At 57.5% G+C, this 19495-nt stretch overlaps 1 protein-coding gene across 1 annotated transcript in view; it reads right to left on the reverse strand.

The window, feature by feature from the left end:
- ZMIZ1 (zinc finger, MIZ-type containing 1) overlaps positions 1 to 19495 on the reverse strand; it is a 182575-nt gene that overhangs the window by 25670 nt on the left and 137410 nt on the right. The window contains exon 7 of the mRNA XM_012663351.1: positions 7137 to 7281. Coding sequence (XP_012518805.1) covers positions 7137 to 7281 — 145 coding nt within the window. The remainder of the gene's footprint in view (positions 1 to 7136; positions 7282 to 19495) is intronic.

Consider the following 19495-nt stretch of genomic DNA (forward strand, 5'->3'; position numbering starts at 1 on the left):
AGGTGGGAGGACGGCCTGGTGGGTGCCCCACGACCCTTTCTTCTCCCCCGATAAGCGCAGTTTCACCTGCAGACACCCTCAGCCAGTCAGAGGAGCCTGGCACGTCTTAGTAATTCTGCCCCACTCTGTACGCCTCTAACCCGGCGTGGCCACGGTCCCGTCCAGCCCAAACCGCCCCAACAATCCTGTTCCACCCACAGGGGCACTAAGGCCAGAAGCCACCTGGATCTCAGCAGCCGCCGTTCAGCCTGCCGAGCACCTCCCGAGACGGTGGCTGCTGCGCGCCCATCTCCGCACCGCTTCTCAGTCTGGGACGCCCTATCCCGCCCGGAAAAGGCCATTCATCTGGTCCAGCCTCAGCCCATGGCCATCTCCTCTGGGAAGACCTTGCACGTGGGACTGCACCCCACTGGCTCCTCATGTTCCTGGACACAAGTGACAGCCTGCTGTCTTGCTTCTTCTGCAGCGGGAGCCATCACCTTGAATTCCTGGGCTCCCCGTGCCTGGCATGATGTCTTCACACACCTACGGGGCTTAGGAAGTCTTTGCTAAGCAAAAGCAAGTGCCGGGGGGACCACCGCTTCTCTGTGCTCACCCTCAGAGGGATGCTGGGAATGACTGAGCATGTCCATTCGTTGAGCCTGAGGGTGACCGACAGTTGCCCACTGAGGGAGACAGGGACGAGAGGGAAACGATGAACCCACTGTCACTCTGCCTCATCTGTGAATTGGGGATGATCATGGTTCCTCCCCGGGAACGCTGTCGTGAGGATTAAGCGTAAGTGCCTCACACATGTAAGGCACAAAGAACAGCGTCCAGCACACCTGGGACACCCTGAAACTGCTGGCTGCTGCTATTGCTGTTAGGATTTATCAAGTGGCTTCTTGATACAGGGAATTAGTGAACTAAGAATTCATCAATGCCCTGCTAGGCGGCCCCAACAGACGCCTCTCGCAGGAGCCGAGCTCACAGCGGTAACAGAGCTCGTCAAGGGCGAGGCCGCCAGGTCACCGGGCCACATCAGGGCGCGGGCGCTACGAAGGCCACCTAGAAGTCCATGAGAGTTCTGAGAGGGGTACGTCTTTCCGGGGATTCTCAGGGAAGTCACCAGCATGAACAGGTAGAGGAGACGTAAAACTGGGCCTCAAAGGCTGGCTGCAAAGAACATCCAAATAGCGTCCCAGGAAAAACACTTCGTACCCTGAACTGTCTGCTTTAGCCTGGACTTTAGTCCCTGGACAAGATCCAGGGACTTCTTTTTGAGGCTAATACTCAAAGGACAGAGGGAAGCCTTGTAGGAGAGAGGTTACCTATGGGGGTTGGGCTCTGGAGCCAGACTCTCTGGGGCCAAACCCTGGCTCTGCCACTGATGATTTCTGTGACCTTGGACATGTTACTTGAAGTCAGCCTCAACTTCCTCACCTGTAAAGTGGGACTAACACTCTTTTAGGATAAAACATGAGAATACGGGTACCGTTTAGCACAGTGCCTGATAGAGGGACCCTGCTCAACTGTGCTTGTACCTTTCTCTCCAACGCTGCAGCCCAGCCATGGTGTAGGTACCCGCATACACTTGGTGACACGATGAAGGTGCCTAGGGGTTTGGTGACTATGCTAGTGACGGGAGGAGCTGTTATCATTCCTGCCTGTCAGCTAGAGGAATGTGTCTTCCAAACCTCGGAGGCCTTCCTCGGTTTTCTTCTGCCTTCCCTTCTCCAGTGAACTCTTACCTATGCTTCAAAGCCCGGCCTGCATGCTCCCTTTTATGAGTCTCCTAAGCAGAATCAAGGGCATGTTCCTCTGTTCCCTCAGCACTTTCTCCATTTATTTTGCAGAGAAAAGCTCTTCCCAGTGCTGTCACAGAGGACGGTTTACACGTCCCTGTACCAGCTCGACAGGCACTGATCGAGGTTTGCTGAATTCGAGAAAAGGAGCAAGGCCTGGGATGAGGAAGGGATCACTCCTGGCTACCGGGCACCCGCCATGGCAGCGTCTACACAGACATTCATGGCAGGAAGAGTGGGGGGAGGGCTGGATCATTTCTTCCCTTGCACTTCTAACAGCCACTTTATTTGGGAGAAATACCAATTCCTATTAAGGCTATCGTCGGACAGATCCTGATTAATTTCCCTGATCTGGCTGCCCTGGTCCTGTCTCCGCTCACGGCTATGGCGTTACTGCTAATGAAATGCCAAGCCCGGGAGGAGCCGAAGCTCCCACCCTCTTTAATTTAGGGGAACCATTAACAGCATTCTCCATCATTACAACCGCTGGGGCCTACTTCCTCCCTCCCTGCGGTGAAACTTAGAACTTGTGCAGCGAACTGCGTATTAAAGGGTGTTAAAATTTTCAGTAGGAAGGAGGGAAGGAAAAGACCCTTGTGCCTTGGCCATCTGGAACTGATGGAACAGGGACTCGGCGGTCTTTGGATTCTCCCTTTCCTTGCTTGTTTATTGTAAAAATGTTCTGGGGGCAAGAAGGGCCTACCACAAACCGAGCTCCGGTACGGCTATGCAAAAAAGAGCTGCAGTGACAGCTGTGAAGATGGTGTGATGTGACGTGACCAAGGGAAGGAGACTGGGGGTGGGCTCCGATCGGCCCCCTGTCCGTTGACCACAAATGAGCACACCAGAGTCTGATGGCACCAGCTGAGGGCCGGGGAATAATGACGGGTTCCAGGGACCTGCAGTGTGCCAGGCTCGGTGACAAGCATGGACATCCTGCCACTGCTGCCCGTCCCCTTCTGCAGATGAGGAAACTAAGGCATGAACAAGGCACGTAACTGCCTAAAGTTACCCAGGAAGAGGATGGCAGAGCTGAAACTGGAGGCCTGACACCTGGCTCCAGGGCCCACGGCCCACCTGCTACACCCAGGGGATGCAGGGGTCTCTCCCATCCGGGAGCCTCTCCTCTGGGGGCTGCACACCCCACACCTGGAAGGATGGAAGGAGGAAGGATGGCACCTCTGATCTTGGAGACTTCCCGAACAGCTCTCGCTGGCTTTGATTGTAATCAAATTAACAGCATAAACAAGATTTATTAGGCCCTTAATTACCTTTGCAACACTGATTTGCATATGGACAATGTGCTAATCACAAACGGCTTTTTTAACCACTCATTAAAAACCCGGGAGAGAAGGCAGAGATACTTCGCTGGCATCAACTCTAGGTCACTGCAGGGACTTGCAAGGTGTCCTGCTGCTCAGTCACTGGCCTGGGGCCTCGCCTGGCCTCTCTGGCCTCCGCTCCCTCGCGCAGCACTCTGGACACCTGTGAGTACAGAGGGCAGCGCCACTTGTGGCCGGTGGTGAGGACAAAATAGGGAGACTCAGAGTCTAAAGACCTTCACAGACTGGATAATTAATATTCCTCCTCACCACCCTTATCCTCAAAAATGGCCTCGGGGGCTACAGCAGCCTGACCCTTCCCTGACATTCCAAGTCCCCCACTGGCAAGGAACCACGAGGCTCAGACAGGGCCTTGCTTGGTGGCACAGCCTCGGAGTGGAAAAACTCAGGCCCTGACTTGCAGCCTCGTGCTGTGGCACCAAAGCTCTGCAGCCTGCAGTGGACCCAAGCCACAGAAATAACTAAAGTCACCAGGGATCCTCCAGGCACCCGCTGTCTCTGGGGGTGGGGCAGGCTTCAAGCTGCTGGGCTCCCTGGCTCCCTCCTCCTCTCCCTTCTCTGGTCTTCAGAGCCTTCGGCAAGGACCCTGAGCCTTCAAACAGCCGGACACCTCTGAGCAGCAAATCCTGCGTACCCCAGGGTACCCAAGCTCGCCTCTGCCAACGTCTCCTCAGTGAAAAGGCAACCGGAGCTTCTTTCCTCCAAGTCATTCACTGAGACTGTTGAGGATGACGGGTCGAAAGCTAACTGTGAAAGTTCTTGACGTTCTTTTTCCATTTTCTTTCTTTCTCGTTTGGGAAATCACATTAGGGACTTACAAGGTGACAGACCTCCCTGCAGTTTACCTGGAAATGAGGGATTTCTCCCTTGGGAAATTCATCAAAATTACAAGCAGACATCAGCCAACTTTTTTTTTTTTTGAGACAGAGTCTCACTCTTTTGCCCGGGCTAGAGTGAGAGCCGTGGCGTCATCCTAGCTCACAGCAACCTCAAACTCCTGGGCTCAAGCGATCCTTCTGCCTCAGCCTCCCGAGTAGCTGGGACTACAGGCATGTGCCACCATGCCCGGCTAATTTTTTCTATATATTTTTAGTTGTCTGATTAATTTCTTTCTATTCTTAGTAGAGACGGAGTCTTGCTCTTGCTCAGGCTGGTTTCAAACTCCTGAGCTCAAACAATCCGCCCGCCTCAGCCTCCCAGAGTGCTAGGATTACAGGCATGAGCCACCGCGCCCGGCCACCAGCCAACTTTTAATTGCCCGACTATAATGTCTTCAGAACAGCCCTGGGCTTGGGGATGGGACTTGGGCTCTGTCCTTGTTCAACTGGTGACACCACTTTCACTTCCAACTGCCCCACTAGAAAACAGGAAACAGGGTGAGTGGATCAGACAGTAGATGACCCTCTTCCAGAAAAATCCTCCAAATCAGGTTAACAACCAGATACCACCGTGTCAACCCTGAAGGGCCAGTTGGCCGGCAGCAGAGCAGGGTGCAGTTTAACCTGTTCTGCCCCTACTGGCTGTGTGTTCTTGGGCAAGTCACATTCCTACTCTGGGCCTAGTTTCCCTTCCAGTTCTGCCATTCATAGCCGAGGGTACTGCCCAGAAGGCCCGCCGCCTCACTGCTCTCCCGCAGAGGCCTTGTTCCACTGAACAAGGTCGGCTATCAACACTCAGCAAGTCTTCCGGCCCACACAGAAAATACCAGACTGGTCCTCAAGCTGCCAGACCACCTGCTTTGCATTCTCTGTCACACTGCTGCACTTACAGGAGCGGAAGCCATGGTGGTGCTGGCCAGTGGCTCTTTAGCCCGCCCCATTTCTTGGAAAGCCAGTTTGAATTCATAGAATGCACCTGCCCACTCTTAGCCCAAGTACTTCAAGGTCAAGATCCCTTACCCTCTGGGAAGCCCCCAGTAGTCAGCCCTGACCCATCTTCCTCCTTTGGAACCCCAAGGCCCAGCCTGCCTGTCCACTAACCCTAACCCTCTCCTGATCTGCTGGCTTCTGAGCACAGACACGTCTCATCTCCGTTTAACCCTGGGACTGAACAGTCTCATGCCTTAGCTCAACTTCGCGAAGACCTGGCAAAGGGCCGGCCATGCACCGTATCTGTGGCGCTCTGTGGCTTGAATGATCACAGTCAAGCAGGTCTGAGGCAGGTCTCTAGTGGGGAGCCGTAGGGCTCTGTCCCGTTATCAGTAACAACGTTACTGAAATACTCAGAGGAGAGAGAGCTGGGAAGCTCAGACGTGGGATGATGAGAGGCAGGATGATTCTGGAGGGACAGCCAGCTGGGCCAGAATTAATGCATTAACGTTTCACAAGGGCAGCTGCAAAGTATGTTGCTGAGGCCAAATTCAACCACGCCCTGTGCTCAGTGGCTGGGTTGAGATGAGATGACCTGTGGCTTTTAGCCAAACCAGGAACAGGGGGTGGAAGGTAGGAGAAGGTACGTTTTGTCTCTCTAGAGCTGTGGTTCTTTTTTTTTTTTTTGAGACAGAGTCTCACTCTGTTGCCCGGGCTAGAGTGCCGTGGTGTCAGCCTAGCTCACAGCAACCTCAAACTCCTGGGCTCAAGCGATCCTCCTGCCTCAGCCTCCCGAGTAGCTGGGACTACAGGCATGCGCCACCATGCCTGGCTAATTTTTTCTATTTTTAGTTGTTATAGTAGAGACAGGGTCTTGCTCTTGTTCAGGCTGGTCTCGAACTCCTGAGCTCAAGCAATCCTCCCACCTCGGCCTCCCAGAGTGCTAGGATTACAGGCGTGAGCCACCGCGCCCGGCCTAGAGCAGTGGTTCTGAACCAAGAGTGATGCCCGCCTTGAACGTGTGAGGGGCTTCTGCTGTTGCAATGCTCGAGGGGAAGCGGGCAGTCAGCGGAAGAGTCGAGCAGGCAGAGACCGAGACGCCAAATACTCTACAAAGTCCTGCACCATGAACAATGACCCTGTGCAAAAGCCAGCCCCACAGAGAAACACTGCCACAGCACAGAGGCTCAGAGCTGTCGGCAGCCAGACCCAGGGTCCAGAGAGGCAACGCCCTGGGTGCTGGTGGGCTTGCTATGGAACAAAGCGGCTCCGACCGAGGCGGGCAACCACATGTCAGGGGCGATCCTGCCCAGGTAGGGCACTGGATGTGATGAGTGCTAAGGTCCTTTCTGGCTCTGAGAGTCAACAAGCCTCTAATTCGATTTATAAAGTGTGGCTGACACCCGAGTTCTCAGCAGCGCCTCGATGGTGTGACCCAGGTCTGCCTGCAGTGTGCTCTGGGCTGCAGGTCCCTCGGTCGGGCTGGATAATGAGAGCTGAGCTCTGACTGCAAATGCCCCTCCTGGTCATTAGCGGGGACACACACAGCGAGAGCAGACAGCGTGACAGGCCCCGTTGTTCCAGGGTCAGCCTGCAGAGCGCTCGGAGAGAGCATCCCCAGCTCTGCAAGGGACGTGCGAGATAATTAACTGGGGGAATTGCCAGTCCTGACCACGTGCTCCTCCTGAGGCTGGCGCGGGGCGGACTGGACAATTCCTTGGTGCCTGGCAGCCTCCAGCAGGCCCATTCTGCCCACCCCCGCCCAGGACTCCAGGCTTCTGGCGGGCCTGGTCCAGCCTCATGGGGCTCCAATGTGGTCGGCCTGGGCTGGCTCTGTCCCCATCTCAGGGTGGGACCACGAGCCCTGTGGCCTTCCTGAGACCCTCTCAGCCCGGTTTTTCTGGGTTTGCCCAAGACCCAGCTCAGGAAAGAGAGAAAGCCCTGAGTTCAGGATTTCTAACTTTCTGCAGAAGCCTAGAACCTGAGGAAGAAACAGCCCCCACTGAAGCAACAAAGCAGGCAGGTTGGGTAAACCCAGCGCTCTCGACCTCCGTGTGATGAGAGAGAAACGGCGCCCACCCACGACGATTTCAAACACCGCATCTTAGAAAATGTGATATCCTCACCGCTGTGCAGACGCTCCCACCCTCAGCACCCGCCAAGCAGCCCCGGCCCACCCCCTGTGGCACACCCCTGCTCACCTGTGCGACAGAGGGGGTTTCATGGAGCTCATGGAGTTGAGGGGCGGCTGCATGGGGAGTTTCCCGGGGGGGTCGCTCTGGCGGCTCTTCTGATGTCGAAGCAGCAGCAGGCGGCCAAGCTCCTCGCACCAGGAGGACAGCAGGGCTGCAAGGAGGGACAGGATGGTCAGTGGCACCTCGGCTGCCACACCCTGCCACACACAGGCCCCCAGGCCCCCCTCCCTGGACTTGGTGCTGTTGACAGTGGCTTTGCTCCCAGATTCGTGTGACACAAGGAGATTCACTAAGCCTTCTCAGGAGGCCTCGGTGTTCTCAACTATAAAATGGGACTGAGCCCTGAAGGAGTGAAAGCTTCCTTGTCGCTAGGAGCAGATCAGAAGAGGGCCCGCTTTGATGGCTACCACGCTGAGAAGTGCGGGTCGGAGGCAGCAAAGGAGACTCCAGATGACGAAAGGAGTGGCAGAGACGGTGCCAAGGGGAAACTGGACGGACGAGGGGGGCCTGCCACAGACCTTGAGTCAGGCGCGGCTAAGAGCCGCCTGCCGAGACCCCTCAATGAAGCCCACCCTCTCAAACCGTCAACAGTCAGCGCCGTGTGGCGTCTCCCACAGGTGGGCTCAAAAATTGCAAGGTTTGAGAGAGATCCACAGCCTTCCTGGAGCCTGCTGACCATCCCAGGGCTGTCTGTAGGGCTCTCCCTGAAACTCCAACCCAGAAACCGCCCCGCTGAACACACACACGGGGCACACGCCTTCCTGTCACACCCATGGATAGTCCCTGCACTGCTCCGCACAAACGCTTCGAGGACAAAAGACATCCAGAGCTGAGGGCTGTGGGGGGTGGGGCTAGGAGGGAGACCTCCAGGGGCACCAAATGCGGGAACGTGGAAGAGCCGTCCACAGTGGGGCTTAGAAAGCTGAATGAACTGGGTACTGGGAAAAGTGCCATTTCTTTCATCTTTCACTGTCCCCATGTGGCCACCAGGGGCCAAAAGCACTCTCAAGGTCAGCGTGCCTCGGCTTGGGCTCTGGGCTGGCCAGTCCTTCCAAAGTATATGATGCAACCGAAGTTTGAGGGGGAGTAGGGAAGGCTGGGGTCAGTCATCATGTTGCTGTGTGATTCAAGAAGCTCAGACACCCTCTCTGGGCCTCAGTTTGCTTAGAAATAAAAAGGAGTAATGCCTCTTGCTCTGCCATCCTCCTGGGCTATGGGAACAGGCAGAAGCACAAAGGGTGGTCATGCCTCAGCCAATGCCCAATTCTTTCTGTGAGGACTTCAGCCACGCTGATCTGAGGGTTCTGGAAGTAGCTGACCCAGTCGGAGTAGACCGGGGTCTTTTGAACCAGAATGGCTCAGCCACTTGGCTGCATGCAAAGCCCACTGCCTCCTTTCAAGGGTCCTCCCATCTGGACACGGCATGACAGGCTTCGCGAGATCCAGGACATTGGCTGCTGTCATCCCCATTCTGCAGAAGAGCAGACTGAGGCCCAGGCAGGCGAAGTCACTCGCTCACAGTAATCGCAGCCAGAGGTGACAGAGACAGAGGTAATGTTCTTGCCCCCTGCCCCACACTACATTGGTGGAGCCCCAGGCTGGACAGAAGGTGGAGTAGGAGGTGAAACCCTTCAGAAGGCAGAGCCCCAGGTGGCCATGGCCTCCTAGCCCTCCGACTCAATAGGGAATCCCTCAGTCTCCTTTTGAGTCACCCCCTTCACGGCGTTCAGCCGGAACCACGGGAAGACACCCAAACGTACGATCGGGAGTGGCTGGGCAGGCTGCCACTTCAAACCGCCCAGATCCTGGACAGGGTTCCCTGTCAGCCCAAAGCCCTGGGAGGTCATGCCAAGGCCGCTGGCTACACTTGCTTGTCTTGTGTGGTGCACGAAGATGCCCAACCAAGGAGGCAAGTGGGGCTGTGATCCCTAAGAGGGCACCTGTTTCTCCCTCCAGGACTGGGCAGTGGAAGGGCTAAGTCTTAAAAGATGCATCCTGCCCCTCGGTGGGGTCGTCTTGCCACCACCCTCAAAGGGAGGAAGGTACAAGAGAGAAGAGACCCTCCCCTGGCGTGTGTCTGCCGAGAAACTGGCAATGCCCCTACAGCGGGCATCCAGCACACATCTGCCGTGGCTGGAGGGGGGGCAGCCTATTCAGGGAGGCTGGAATGAACAGAAATGGGCTTCCAGATCGCTCCATTCTTCTCCCAGGCCCCTAGTTCCGGCTTCTTGTGCAGGGGCACCGGGCATCTGGAAACTCATTTGCATGCCAAACACGAGGCCCACCGATCGCTGCAATGGAGGGATTGCTCGGCTGCCAGCACAAAGGACGGCCGCAGATGGTGCCGCCTGCTGCCCGCCCCACCCCTTCCAGCCCTTGCGCCTCCTGGGGGCCAGTCATGCCATGCGGGGGGCAGGGCGCCACGGGGGAGTCAGGGCTTTCCTCCAATGTCACAGGCCTCCCCCTGCTCGGCCAAGGACAGCCCTCCTCCTCCTACTCCTAGGGGAGTGGTTTCTACACGGGGAATAGAGTCAGGCTGGCTGCGTGGCAGGGCCTGGCTGTGCGGTCTGGCATGTGCAAGCAGGCGTGACATGCAGACCAGGCAGCCATGAAGGCCACATTCCCACAACCAGGAAGGAAAGGAGTGGGAGGCGGGAAGGCTCCACCCCTCACCCCTGGAGGACAGTGAGCACAAAGGCCGTGCTGGTAGTCCCTAGCTTGGCGCCACGTGTGGCAGTGGACTGCATGTTCTCCTTGTGGTGCAAACCAACACGAGCTGTTCTGAGGCAAACGCCGGTTAACGACAACACATGGGGATTTGCAGCCAAAAAGGGAGTCTGGGCACTGCCAGAGAACCAGGAGGACAGGAGACAGACAGGGGCAGGCGGGGTATTATGCAAGGACAGAGTGACACCAGCTGGGCGGGTGTCTGGGTGTGTGCCTGGATCTTGGCCGTCACGCACACGTCTGCGCCGGGGGCCTGCCTGCTCAGATCAGGTGGGTCCGGCCCGCACGCCTCTTTGACCCGCTTGCCTTTGGTCTACGCACTCGCTGGGACAGGGCACAAGCAGTCCCAGGATGGGGTGGGAGGGACAGGTGCACCTGGCGTGCTGTGCGCAGTGTACCCGCTGCGGGAGGGCCGTTTCAGTCCTAACCTGAGCCCCTCTCTGCCACAGCCAAGGTCAAGAGGGCCCTCCCACCGCCTGGGTAGCAAGTGTGGTCAGCCCTCCTCTCGTCCTGTGAGCCCCACTGACTGGTGGTAACAGGCCTGGCCCCAAAGGCCCCCTTTTCACACAGAGAACCCCAATCTCCAAATTAAAATAGCAGCTAGGATCCCGAGGCCCTCTACCAAGTGCAGCTCACTCGGCCCCAGGACAGCCCTGGGCAGTGCACGTGGCTGCCTCTCCTCGCCCACCCGGCGCTGCTGTGGGCAGAGCCCCACGTACACATCACCTGCACGGCTGTCAACAGATGCTACTCAGACCCATGCCTGTCCACAGTGAGATACACCAAAGCCTGCCGACGGGTGTGGAGAGGAGCCTTGGTGCCGCCGTATGTTCTTTTTAGAGTCCTCCCAATCTGGGGTGTCAGCACAGGGAGGCCTTCTGCCCACCAGAAACCAGGAAGCAGGGGGGCTTGTTGGGAGCAGAGGCTCAGCCACAGAAAGGGGGATGGGGGCAGGCTGGGGCCTGCAGGGTTGGCCCATGGGAGGCCAGATGGGACCACCGCTCCTGAGGCTGACAGCATGGCTGTGGCCGCGCCCACTGCTCCTCTCCCCCAGAGAGACCTCTGATGGGTCCTGGCCTTCCTGGAGGAGAGAGAGGCAGACCCAGCTGCAGACTCGTCTCTCAGTGCGGTAACCAGGGGCGGCCCCTAAAGCACTCCCCTCTGCCTCCTCACCTGAGGCGGGGCCTCCTCACCGGCTGGTGCTGGCAGGTGCAGAGGCACCCAGGGGACTGGGCTCTCAGGCCAGCAGGGAGTCCAGGGGCTGTGCTGTGGTGGAGGGGTCTCCCCAGACCCCAGCTGCCAACTCTGAGCCTTAACCCACATTTGCAAGCACCCCTCCAACTTCTCAGCATGGTGTATGTGCACGCACGACCCAACTCGTCTAAAATGAACCCACTGGGCCCTCGCCCACCCCCCTCCTAACTGGCATCCTTGCGACCAGGCTCCCGACACTTAGGTACCAAAGTGTTTGATCAGCCATTCAACAGTCATCAACAAACAGCTGCAGAGCACCTACTGTGTGCTCGAGTTGCCACAGTAATGTGAGTAGGTCAGCATCCCCACTAAAACCCTGCGCGGCACCCACTGCTGAGTCCAAACCACTCAGGACCAACCAGCTGCCCCGCAAGCTGCACCATAGCCTGGGCTCGCCTGTCCTGACCTGAGGGGGCAGCTGCTGCCCTGTGGTTCAGGACAAGGGACTTGAAAGTCTGGGCTTGAAACCTGGTTCCACCTTTCATAGCTACGTCACCTTGGGCAAATTAACCTCTCTGGGCCTCAGTTTCTTTATCTGTCAAACAGGCATAATATTAACGCTCACTCCTTAGGATTATGTTTAAATGACACTAACGCCTACAAAGTGTGTGCAAGTGCCTGGCGTGCAGTTAGCGTGAAGTCTGTGTCAGCACCGTGTGTGTCTCAGGACGGCAGGCGGGACAACTACAGCTGCGCTCTGCTCGGAGCAGACAGGACAGCGCCTCACAGATGGGAGGTGGTCTCTCATTTGTGAGCCTAAGGCCACCTCTCCACATGCCAGCCGCACAGGACACCACACAATGTCACACCTCTTTCCTCAGAACTTGTGCTTCTTCAAGGCTCCATGGTGCTTCCTCCAGGTTCCCATCTGTAAAATGGGTTTCACAGGAGCTGCCTGCTTCACAGAGTGGGTGTGAAGTGTAAATTAGTGTTGTCAATCAACCCCAGGGTTTTCCCAGTAGGAGCCAGAAAGTGGGGTGGGGGGCAGCGGGGGGAGGGCAGAGGGCTCAGGACCCTGTAACCCACACCACCCCCAGAAAAGCAGCCCCTACAATCCTGCACCCACCAGTGCGTCGCATAACACTGGGAGGGCTGGGCAGGCACAGACTGGGACCAACTTGCTCAAGGCCTGATCCCAGTTCTGTCTCTGCTACCGCGGGGACACCCTGAGCGAGTGACTTCACCTTCCTCGCCTCAGTGGCCTGGTCTCCTAGGGGAGTTGCAAGGATGAACTGAGTTACCACCATGAAGCACAGGAACAGCTCCAGGCACAGTCAGTGCTGTACGTGTGCGCGCCATGGAATGTGATGAGTATCATCGACCTGGGTTGGTAGAGGGGCGACCAACAGGGTGGTTGTGGGGCCTTGTTGTCCCTGCAGAGACAAACGTCCCGGGTAGACACAAAGCTCTGGAAGCTCGAGGCGGAGAGGCGGGGTACAGGGAGTCGGTAAGCACCCAGCAGATGACCAGGCCCTTGGCTCATCAGCACGGACTTTTTAGAGGCCCCACCTCCCACCTCCCTTCTGAACCACCAAAGGGCAGAGGGAGGACATCGAGTGTCCCACTCTGAGATGCAGGGAGCACGAATCCTGCTCCAGCCAGCAGAAAGGCACCGGTGGCCCTGGAAGGAAGGCATTGTTTCTGCTTCCCTGAGTTCCCCGTGGGACACCCACAGGCCCTCGGCCCCACAGCAGCCACCTTGAGTTGGGAGAGGGCAGGTTCCTTAGGATCCGAACAGCCTGAGACCCAGGCCCAGCACCTCGCACGGCCCCGTTTAGGGCCCTGGCCTTAGCAGCCAAGATCCAGTTACGGCCACATCCACAGGAGGAGCAGTAGCCCTGAGGGGTCAGCACAAGGGACAGCTGACCTCTCACGTTCCTGTTGCCTGCACTTGTCTTTGAAGCTTCTCCAGGAAGCCACAGGGACACCAGGGTTCCTGCTCCGCACCAGCCCTGGACTTAACCAAGATCACTGATGGGCAGCGTGAGTCTTACAGTGATGCTGCGTCAAAGGACAGACTGGCGGCGCATTTTTCCTTCTTAGTGGTACATGAGATAGTGGGGTGTGGGACAATGTGTGGCATCTTCTACTAATGGGACCCAGTGGACGTGCCTAATGGCCTCTGCCCAGCTGCACCTAAGGACGCTACGGCGACAGCAGCATCAACACCAGTCGCCCTGTGGCTGCTCATCCGAAACACAAACGGGGACGAGTGCACCTGCCTCCAGGGTCAGGAAGCACCACGTTCCCGACATCTGCTCCCCAAGATCTTCCCAGCAACTCCCCTTGTGGCCAGCAGCCCTGACGCTGTCCTTCAGGGAAAAGAGAAAGGAAACCAGATGTAAGGGTGAGGCGGGGTGGGGAGCCCTGGGCAGCTCCGTCCTGGCATGCCCTCCTTGGAGGCAGTGACGTCCCTGTACTTGCCTCTGTTCCCGCAGCTCCCAGCAGAGCGGAGGCCCAGGGCGGGCTGACCAAAGGAGACGCGGCAGGAGGCAGAAGCAGCTGGGCCCTAATTTAGGGATTGCCCGGATGCCAGGGAGAAGAACGGTGGAGCTGCGCTCCCAGACCAGCTGAGCGACCAGCCTTTGTCAGCAATGATCATGTCCGAGCATCAGAGGAAGCAGACAGGCTCACCTGGGCATGTGGGAAAGGCTGCGTGCAAAGGAAACCAGAGGCAGCGTGGTGGCCACAGGGAACGAGGTGCTCCCCGTGGGGCTGCCGGGGCTGGGGAGGCGTGGACTGCGAGAGGCCTGGGTGCTCGTTCCTGGTAAGATGTGGGAGTCAGGAAAGGGTGGGAGTAGCAAGGGGGGAGTCGGGGGAGGCAGGGGAGGGATGAAAGGTCTCTGGAGGAGGGTGCAGAGCCCTGGAAGTAAGGGCCGGCAGGAGAGTCATCAAACACCCTACAGCCACTAGCAAAGAGAAACAAAGGGGTATTAAGTATCAAAGTGCACCTTCGCGGCTAAAAGGCTGCTGGGGAAGAGGAACGTGTGTGTGTGTGTGTGTGTGTGTGTGTGTGTGTGTGTGTGTGTGTGTGTGTGTGTGTGTGTGTGTGTGTGTGTGTGTGTCAGTCAGTCAGGGGGTGCTTTGGAGACCCTGGTTCACTATTACAATAAAAATACGAATGATACGTTTTCAGATGCTTCCGTCCCATTAGATTGCAAAGGCCACACGAGACCCTCTGAGGCGACAGTGGTCCCATTCCCTGACAGGGAAGAGTGGGCATAGGAGCGGCAGGGCCCTGTCCCCAGTGAGTCAGGGGCAGGAGAGCCAGGCCCCCGGCACTGGGACCCTCCCCACCTCCACTTTCCTCCCTGACCCATCCCAAGTTCCCGTTTCCACCCGAATCCGCAGGAGCACGGCACCTGCCCTGCCCTGCCCACCGTCACCAGTTCTGTTATCTTTGCAGTCTGTTCCCTTTGCTCCTTGCCTACTCCAATCCAGTCACCTTCTGCAGCCTTGCGGGTTCTCCCTGAATTATGACACGAGCATCCTGTCGTTTATCTCAGTCGCCAAACCTGCCTCCTGCCAACCCACCCTCCGCAAGGCGGTCAGCAGAGTTTTTCCACAAATGCATTCTGATCACCTCTTTCCAACCCGTGTCCCCAGAGGCCACACAGGGCCCGGCAGACGGATCAATAGACAGAGACAGGAGTCAAGAGTTGGGCCACTCAAGAGAACGATGTGTTTGTTCTACGGCGAGAGCATGGGCTCCCGGGGCCATGGTGGGATTCAAGGGGTTCACTTCTGCAACCCTGCACCCAGCATGGCGTTTAGCACATGGTATGTGGCCAACACATGACTAACAGAGTGACGTGAATCACAGCCAGAAATAACCCAATACGCAGAGACCGGAGGGAAGGACAGACACGGAGACCCAGATGATCAGGGCAATACCTGCGACCTGGTGCCTGGGGTGTTTAACACCTCCCACCCCAGCCACAGCTCACCGTCCCTGGCGGTGGGGACCTGACTTCAGGAACAGCGCTCTGACTGGAATCCCATCAGGGGTGTGTCAGAGATTGCTGCTGTCATCAGATAAACCTGCAGCCGAGTCATGTGACACCCCTTTCATGACCGGCACAGCCACACCAGTAATGGCGAACAGAAGGTAAGCAGTTAACGGAAAACAACAGTTCGTATAACTTAGGAGGACAGCCTGGCCCCGGGGTTTCCTCTGCCACGGGCTGGCACTGGTGTTCACGCTAATGGCTTCCCGGTGTCGGGCAGCATCTCACCCAGGGCTCTTCTTCCTGGGCCCAGGTCACACCCTCCTACCCTCTGACCATCCTCCTTCAGCTCCCAAACATGGGGTTCCAGGCAGTCAAGTCTCCTGCCTGTGCCTGGGACCACGGGTCCCAGACCTGTGTGCACAGAAAAGAAGGGGCGGTGAGGGCTCAGCAGGGCAGGGGTGTAGGACATAGGCCTGGGCTATTCTCTTCATCTCATCTGTAAAATGGGGGGACAACAGGAACCTCTCCTGCTCGCTGGCCCAGCGTGAGGAGCCCCAAGATGAAGGAAGGACCCAAGCTTTATAACCACAAGAGAGATGGTGAGTCTCATGTCAGAGAGTCCCAGCCAGACACTGCCAAGCAGTAAAATGCTGACTGCCTCCTGTCTCCCGCCTCCAGAAGGCAGAGTGGCCAAGAACATGGGCTCTGGAGCCAGGCCGCCTGGGTTCAAATCCCAGCTCGGCAACGTAGCAGCTGTGTGACTCTGGGTAAATTACTTAAGCTCTCTATGCTTTGTTTTTCCCTTCTGGAAAATGGGGATAATGAGTCTTACCTAGCTTCTAAATTATCATGAGGATTAAACAAGCTAATATCAGAAAATGCTGGTACAATGCCCGGGATGTAGAAAGCATTATATAAGAATAAACTGTAACTGTTTTCGTTGTTACTATATACATGTTCCTTTAGGATTAAGAGATTCTTCTGTCTCACCACCAATGTGCTGTATAAAATTGCTCAAATAAAATAGTTTCTTTCACCCATCTCCAAGAGGGTCACAGAGATGCTCAAACGTGCCCAGACTTGCACCACCCCCCTTCACCCTGGATGCTCCCTGGACAGAAAGTGTCCCCTGCCCCACTGCTGGGCGCTCCCCTAGCCCCAGCTGTGCCCATACCCAGTGTCTTCCCTGCTAGACACTCTGCGTCAGATGGACCCCAGGCCCCCACAGAGCTCACCCTGACAACCACTTACTTCTGACTCAGCCCTGAGGCCCAGCAGTGCCAGGTGGGCAGTCTGGCTGGACCCCCTTCCTCCTTGGGAGCACCTGGGTGCAGGGGCTGGGCAGACTCTGTAGCCATCTTCTCTACCCCAGGCCCACACAAGGGGCCAGTCATGGGGAGGCCTGGGCACTGGGAAGAGCCTCGGCCCCTCCTCAGCTCCTACCCCACTGTGCCCAGCAGTAGGCTGGGGGGACAGGCGCCAGGATTCCTGCTCTTACCGCTTTGCTTGTAGCAAGAACCAGTGGTCTGAGCTGTGAACCCTGAGAACAGAACTGTCCACAGAATTGTTACTCTGCCTGGCCCTAGGCAGGGCTTCCTGCCTGTCCCCTTCTGTAGACCCAACACTGCCGTAGCACTCCCAGAAATGGGAAAAGGGCCCCCCTCCCTGCCAGTTCTCTGGGGTCATCTCCTTTCAGGAGGAAACAGCACAGGAAACACATGACCACAGAGGGCTGGAACAGTGGCCACTTGGCCCCAGGAGATCAGTGGCGTGGCCTCAGAGCCACACATGTGTCCGTAGGACAGGGTGCCCCTTTTGGCCTTGCAGTGCACAGACAACCTGGCAGTTTTCCCAACCACATGGCACCCACTGCTTCACTTAAGCCTCGCAAGCCCCGCTGAGGGGCCAGCCAAGGATGTGACTGTCCGCATTTTACAAATGGGAAATCAAGGCCCAAGAGAGGGTGAGTCAAACACTGGCGCACCACAGGACAGCGGCCCTGCTGCTGGTGCACCATGGTTTCCCTCACAAGCCCACAAGTCTGTGACACCACATCTGAGAGCAGACACGTCCCCAGGAGACAGCTCTGCACCTCCCACCCACCTCCCACTCCCATGACTCGCAGCCTCCTAGCTTCTTGCCTGGGGGCTGCTACCAACTTCCTGTGTGACTGCAGGCAACTTCCTCCCCTCTCTGGGCCGCAAGTAAAAGGGGTGGGCACTGCCCTCTGAAGTCTGTGGCCCCTGGATCGGCCCTTGGCCTCACAGCAGCCACGTCTCAGGGCGTGACCTCTTCCCAGTCCTGCAGGTGCTGTGGGGCAAGCTGGAGTGGGCCCCTCCCACTAAGCGTGGGTTGTAGATAGACAGGCTCCAGGGAGCTCACCTTGCCCAGGTGCCCACAAAGGACAGTGGATTCTCTGGGGCCAGACAGGTGACGTGTGTAGGACCCTGGGCAAGCGGGGAGCACTCTGTAGCCTCAGCTGCTGAGGCACTGAGGGGTAAGGCCTTCTCCTTGGTTACAGGAAACGTTCTTCCTGGGGAGTTCTGGGTTGGACTTTGGTGGCCCTGACAGCTGACCCCTGGGACCTAAAACCCGAGAGGTTTCCCTTGGGGGGAATCTCACTCTGCTGCAGAACAGTCACACTGTCACACTAGCACCGTCGGCTGCACCCCGTCTTGAGTTTCAACTGCTTCTGGCCTTGCTAGATCATCCCTGTGTTCTGTTCCCTGCTCTGTCATCTCCATCACTGAGGGAGTTAGAAAGGCAAAAAAAAAAAAAAAAGAAAAAAGAAAAATGAGGAGGAATTGTCTGCTGGCTCTTTGTCTGCAAGGGAATCTGTCCGTCTCTGCCAGCCCCCCACATCCACACACGCTGCAGGGAGGACTGGCCAGCCGGGGTCCACTGGCCTGGGACGTTCACACAGCTCATGGCCCGGCCCACCCAGTCCGCCCTGCTCCCCGCGCTGAGCAGGTCGTGCCTTCTCAGGTCCTGTGGTCTAGCCTAGCCTGAGAGAGGGCCTCCGGGACACCCCACCCCCTCTCCCCAAGGGCTGCCTGGGTTGGCAGGAGCCGGGAGCTGGAGTCTCAAGGCGTGTGAACTCACCCTGGGAACTGAACTCTGGGGGACCTCAGAGCAAGCAGGGCTGTTTCCCAAACCGGTTTGGCCATCCCTCACCCGGTGGTGGCTGGGCCGGCTGAGCAGGATGCATGGACACAAAGAGGAGACACCAGACAGGTTGAGCCTCTCCGTGGGCTTCAGGAAAATCCAGGCTCGGAAAATTCCCTGCCCACCTCACACTATCACCTGGGCCTTCCCAGATAACTCGGGTTCAATTGAAAAGACAGCCCACAACAAGCTGGAGAGGCTGTTTCCATCAGAAAGAGGCTGTGCCTTCCTGGAGGTGCCCAGTGAACACTTCTGCAGAGTGCCCCTCGGCACTCTGGCCTGGACAGGGGTGTGGGCCAGCGTGCCAGCGTCGGCCAAGAACAGCTCACAGGAGCTGCCATCGTGTCCTGCGCCCTGCAAGGGGCTGGCTCACACGTGCTCATTCCCCAGGCCCTCGCCAGCCCCGGTGGGGTAGCCACAGCCCCCCATCTTGGAGAAGCGAGATATAACCTGCCTCAGGGCACACCTGAGTGTGTGGCAGGCCAGGACCAAGGCTGGGGGAGCTCTAGGTCACCTCAGTGGGAAATTCGGCAGCACTGACAGCAAAGCAAGCGGATGGAGAGAGGAGAGCATGGAGAGAGGAGAGTGGCCCTGAGCTCCCCGCCCCCACCAACATATTGAGGCCAGGAAGGCTCTGTGTACCTGCCCTGCCCCGCTCCCTGTATTCTGGGTTCCAACAGGACAGATCTCCTTGGTACCCCACAATGCACCAGTGTCCACAGGGCTAAGTGCTGGCAGCCCAGAGTCTACCTCTATCTCACCCCCAAAGAGCCTGCAGCAGGACAGAGCAGAGCCCACCCAGGGAGGCGGGGATGTTCTTTCCAGCTGGCCCCGGGTCCATACTCCCGGTGCATCTGCAAGGTGAGGAGAGAGCCACACTCGCTCTGCCCAGGAGCTGTTCCCCCTGGAATCACGGTGCCTGCACTCCAGCCTCTTGTTCTGGCAGAAGCCACCCTGAGAGCCTATTTTCCCTTCTGCACGTACAGTTTCTCCTTGGGGCTAAACACCATTGCCCGTTGCTGGCTCCCAGGGAGCTGGAAGGGTAAGGAGGGGTTATGGGAATCAATTTCTTCCCTGGGTAATTTACTTTTCCGAGGCATCCCAGTTGGGTGCACGCAGCGTGGCTGTGTCCTCCCCCTCCCAGCATAAGAAGGAGTGGTTGGAGTGAGGCCAGGCCCTTCCTAGGGTCACAGAGACCCCCGGGTCTAAACATCACTGCTGTCTGGCCTTCACGGATGGCAAGACACCATCAGCTGGAGTGCTGAGGCG

This window comes from Propithecus coquereli, unplaced genomic scaffold (genome assembly GCF_000956105.1).
Source record: "Propithecus coquereli isolate 6110/MARCELLA unplaced genomic scaffold, Pcoq_1.0 Scaffold80, whole genome shotgun sequence".
NCBI classification, from domain to species: Eukaryota; Metazoa; Chordata; class Mammalia; order Primates; family Indriidae; genus Propithecus; species Propithecus coquereli.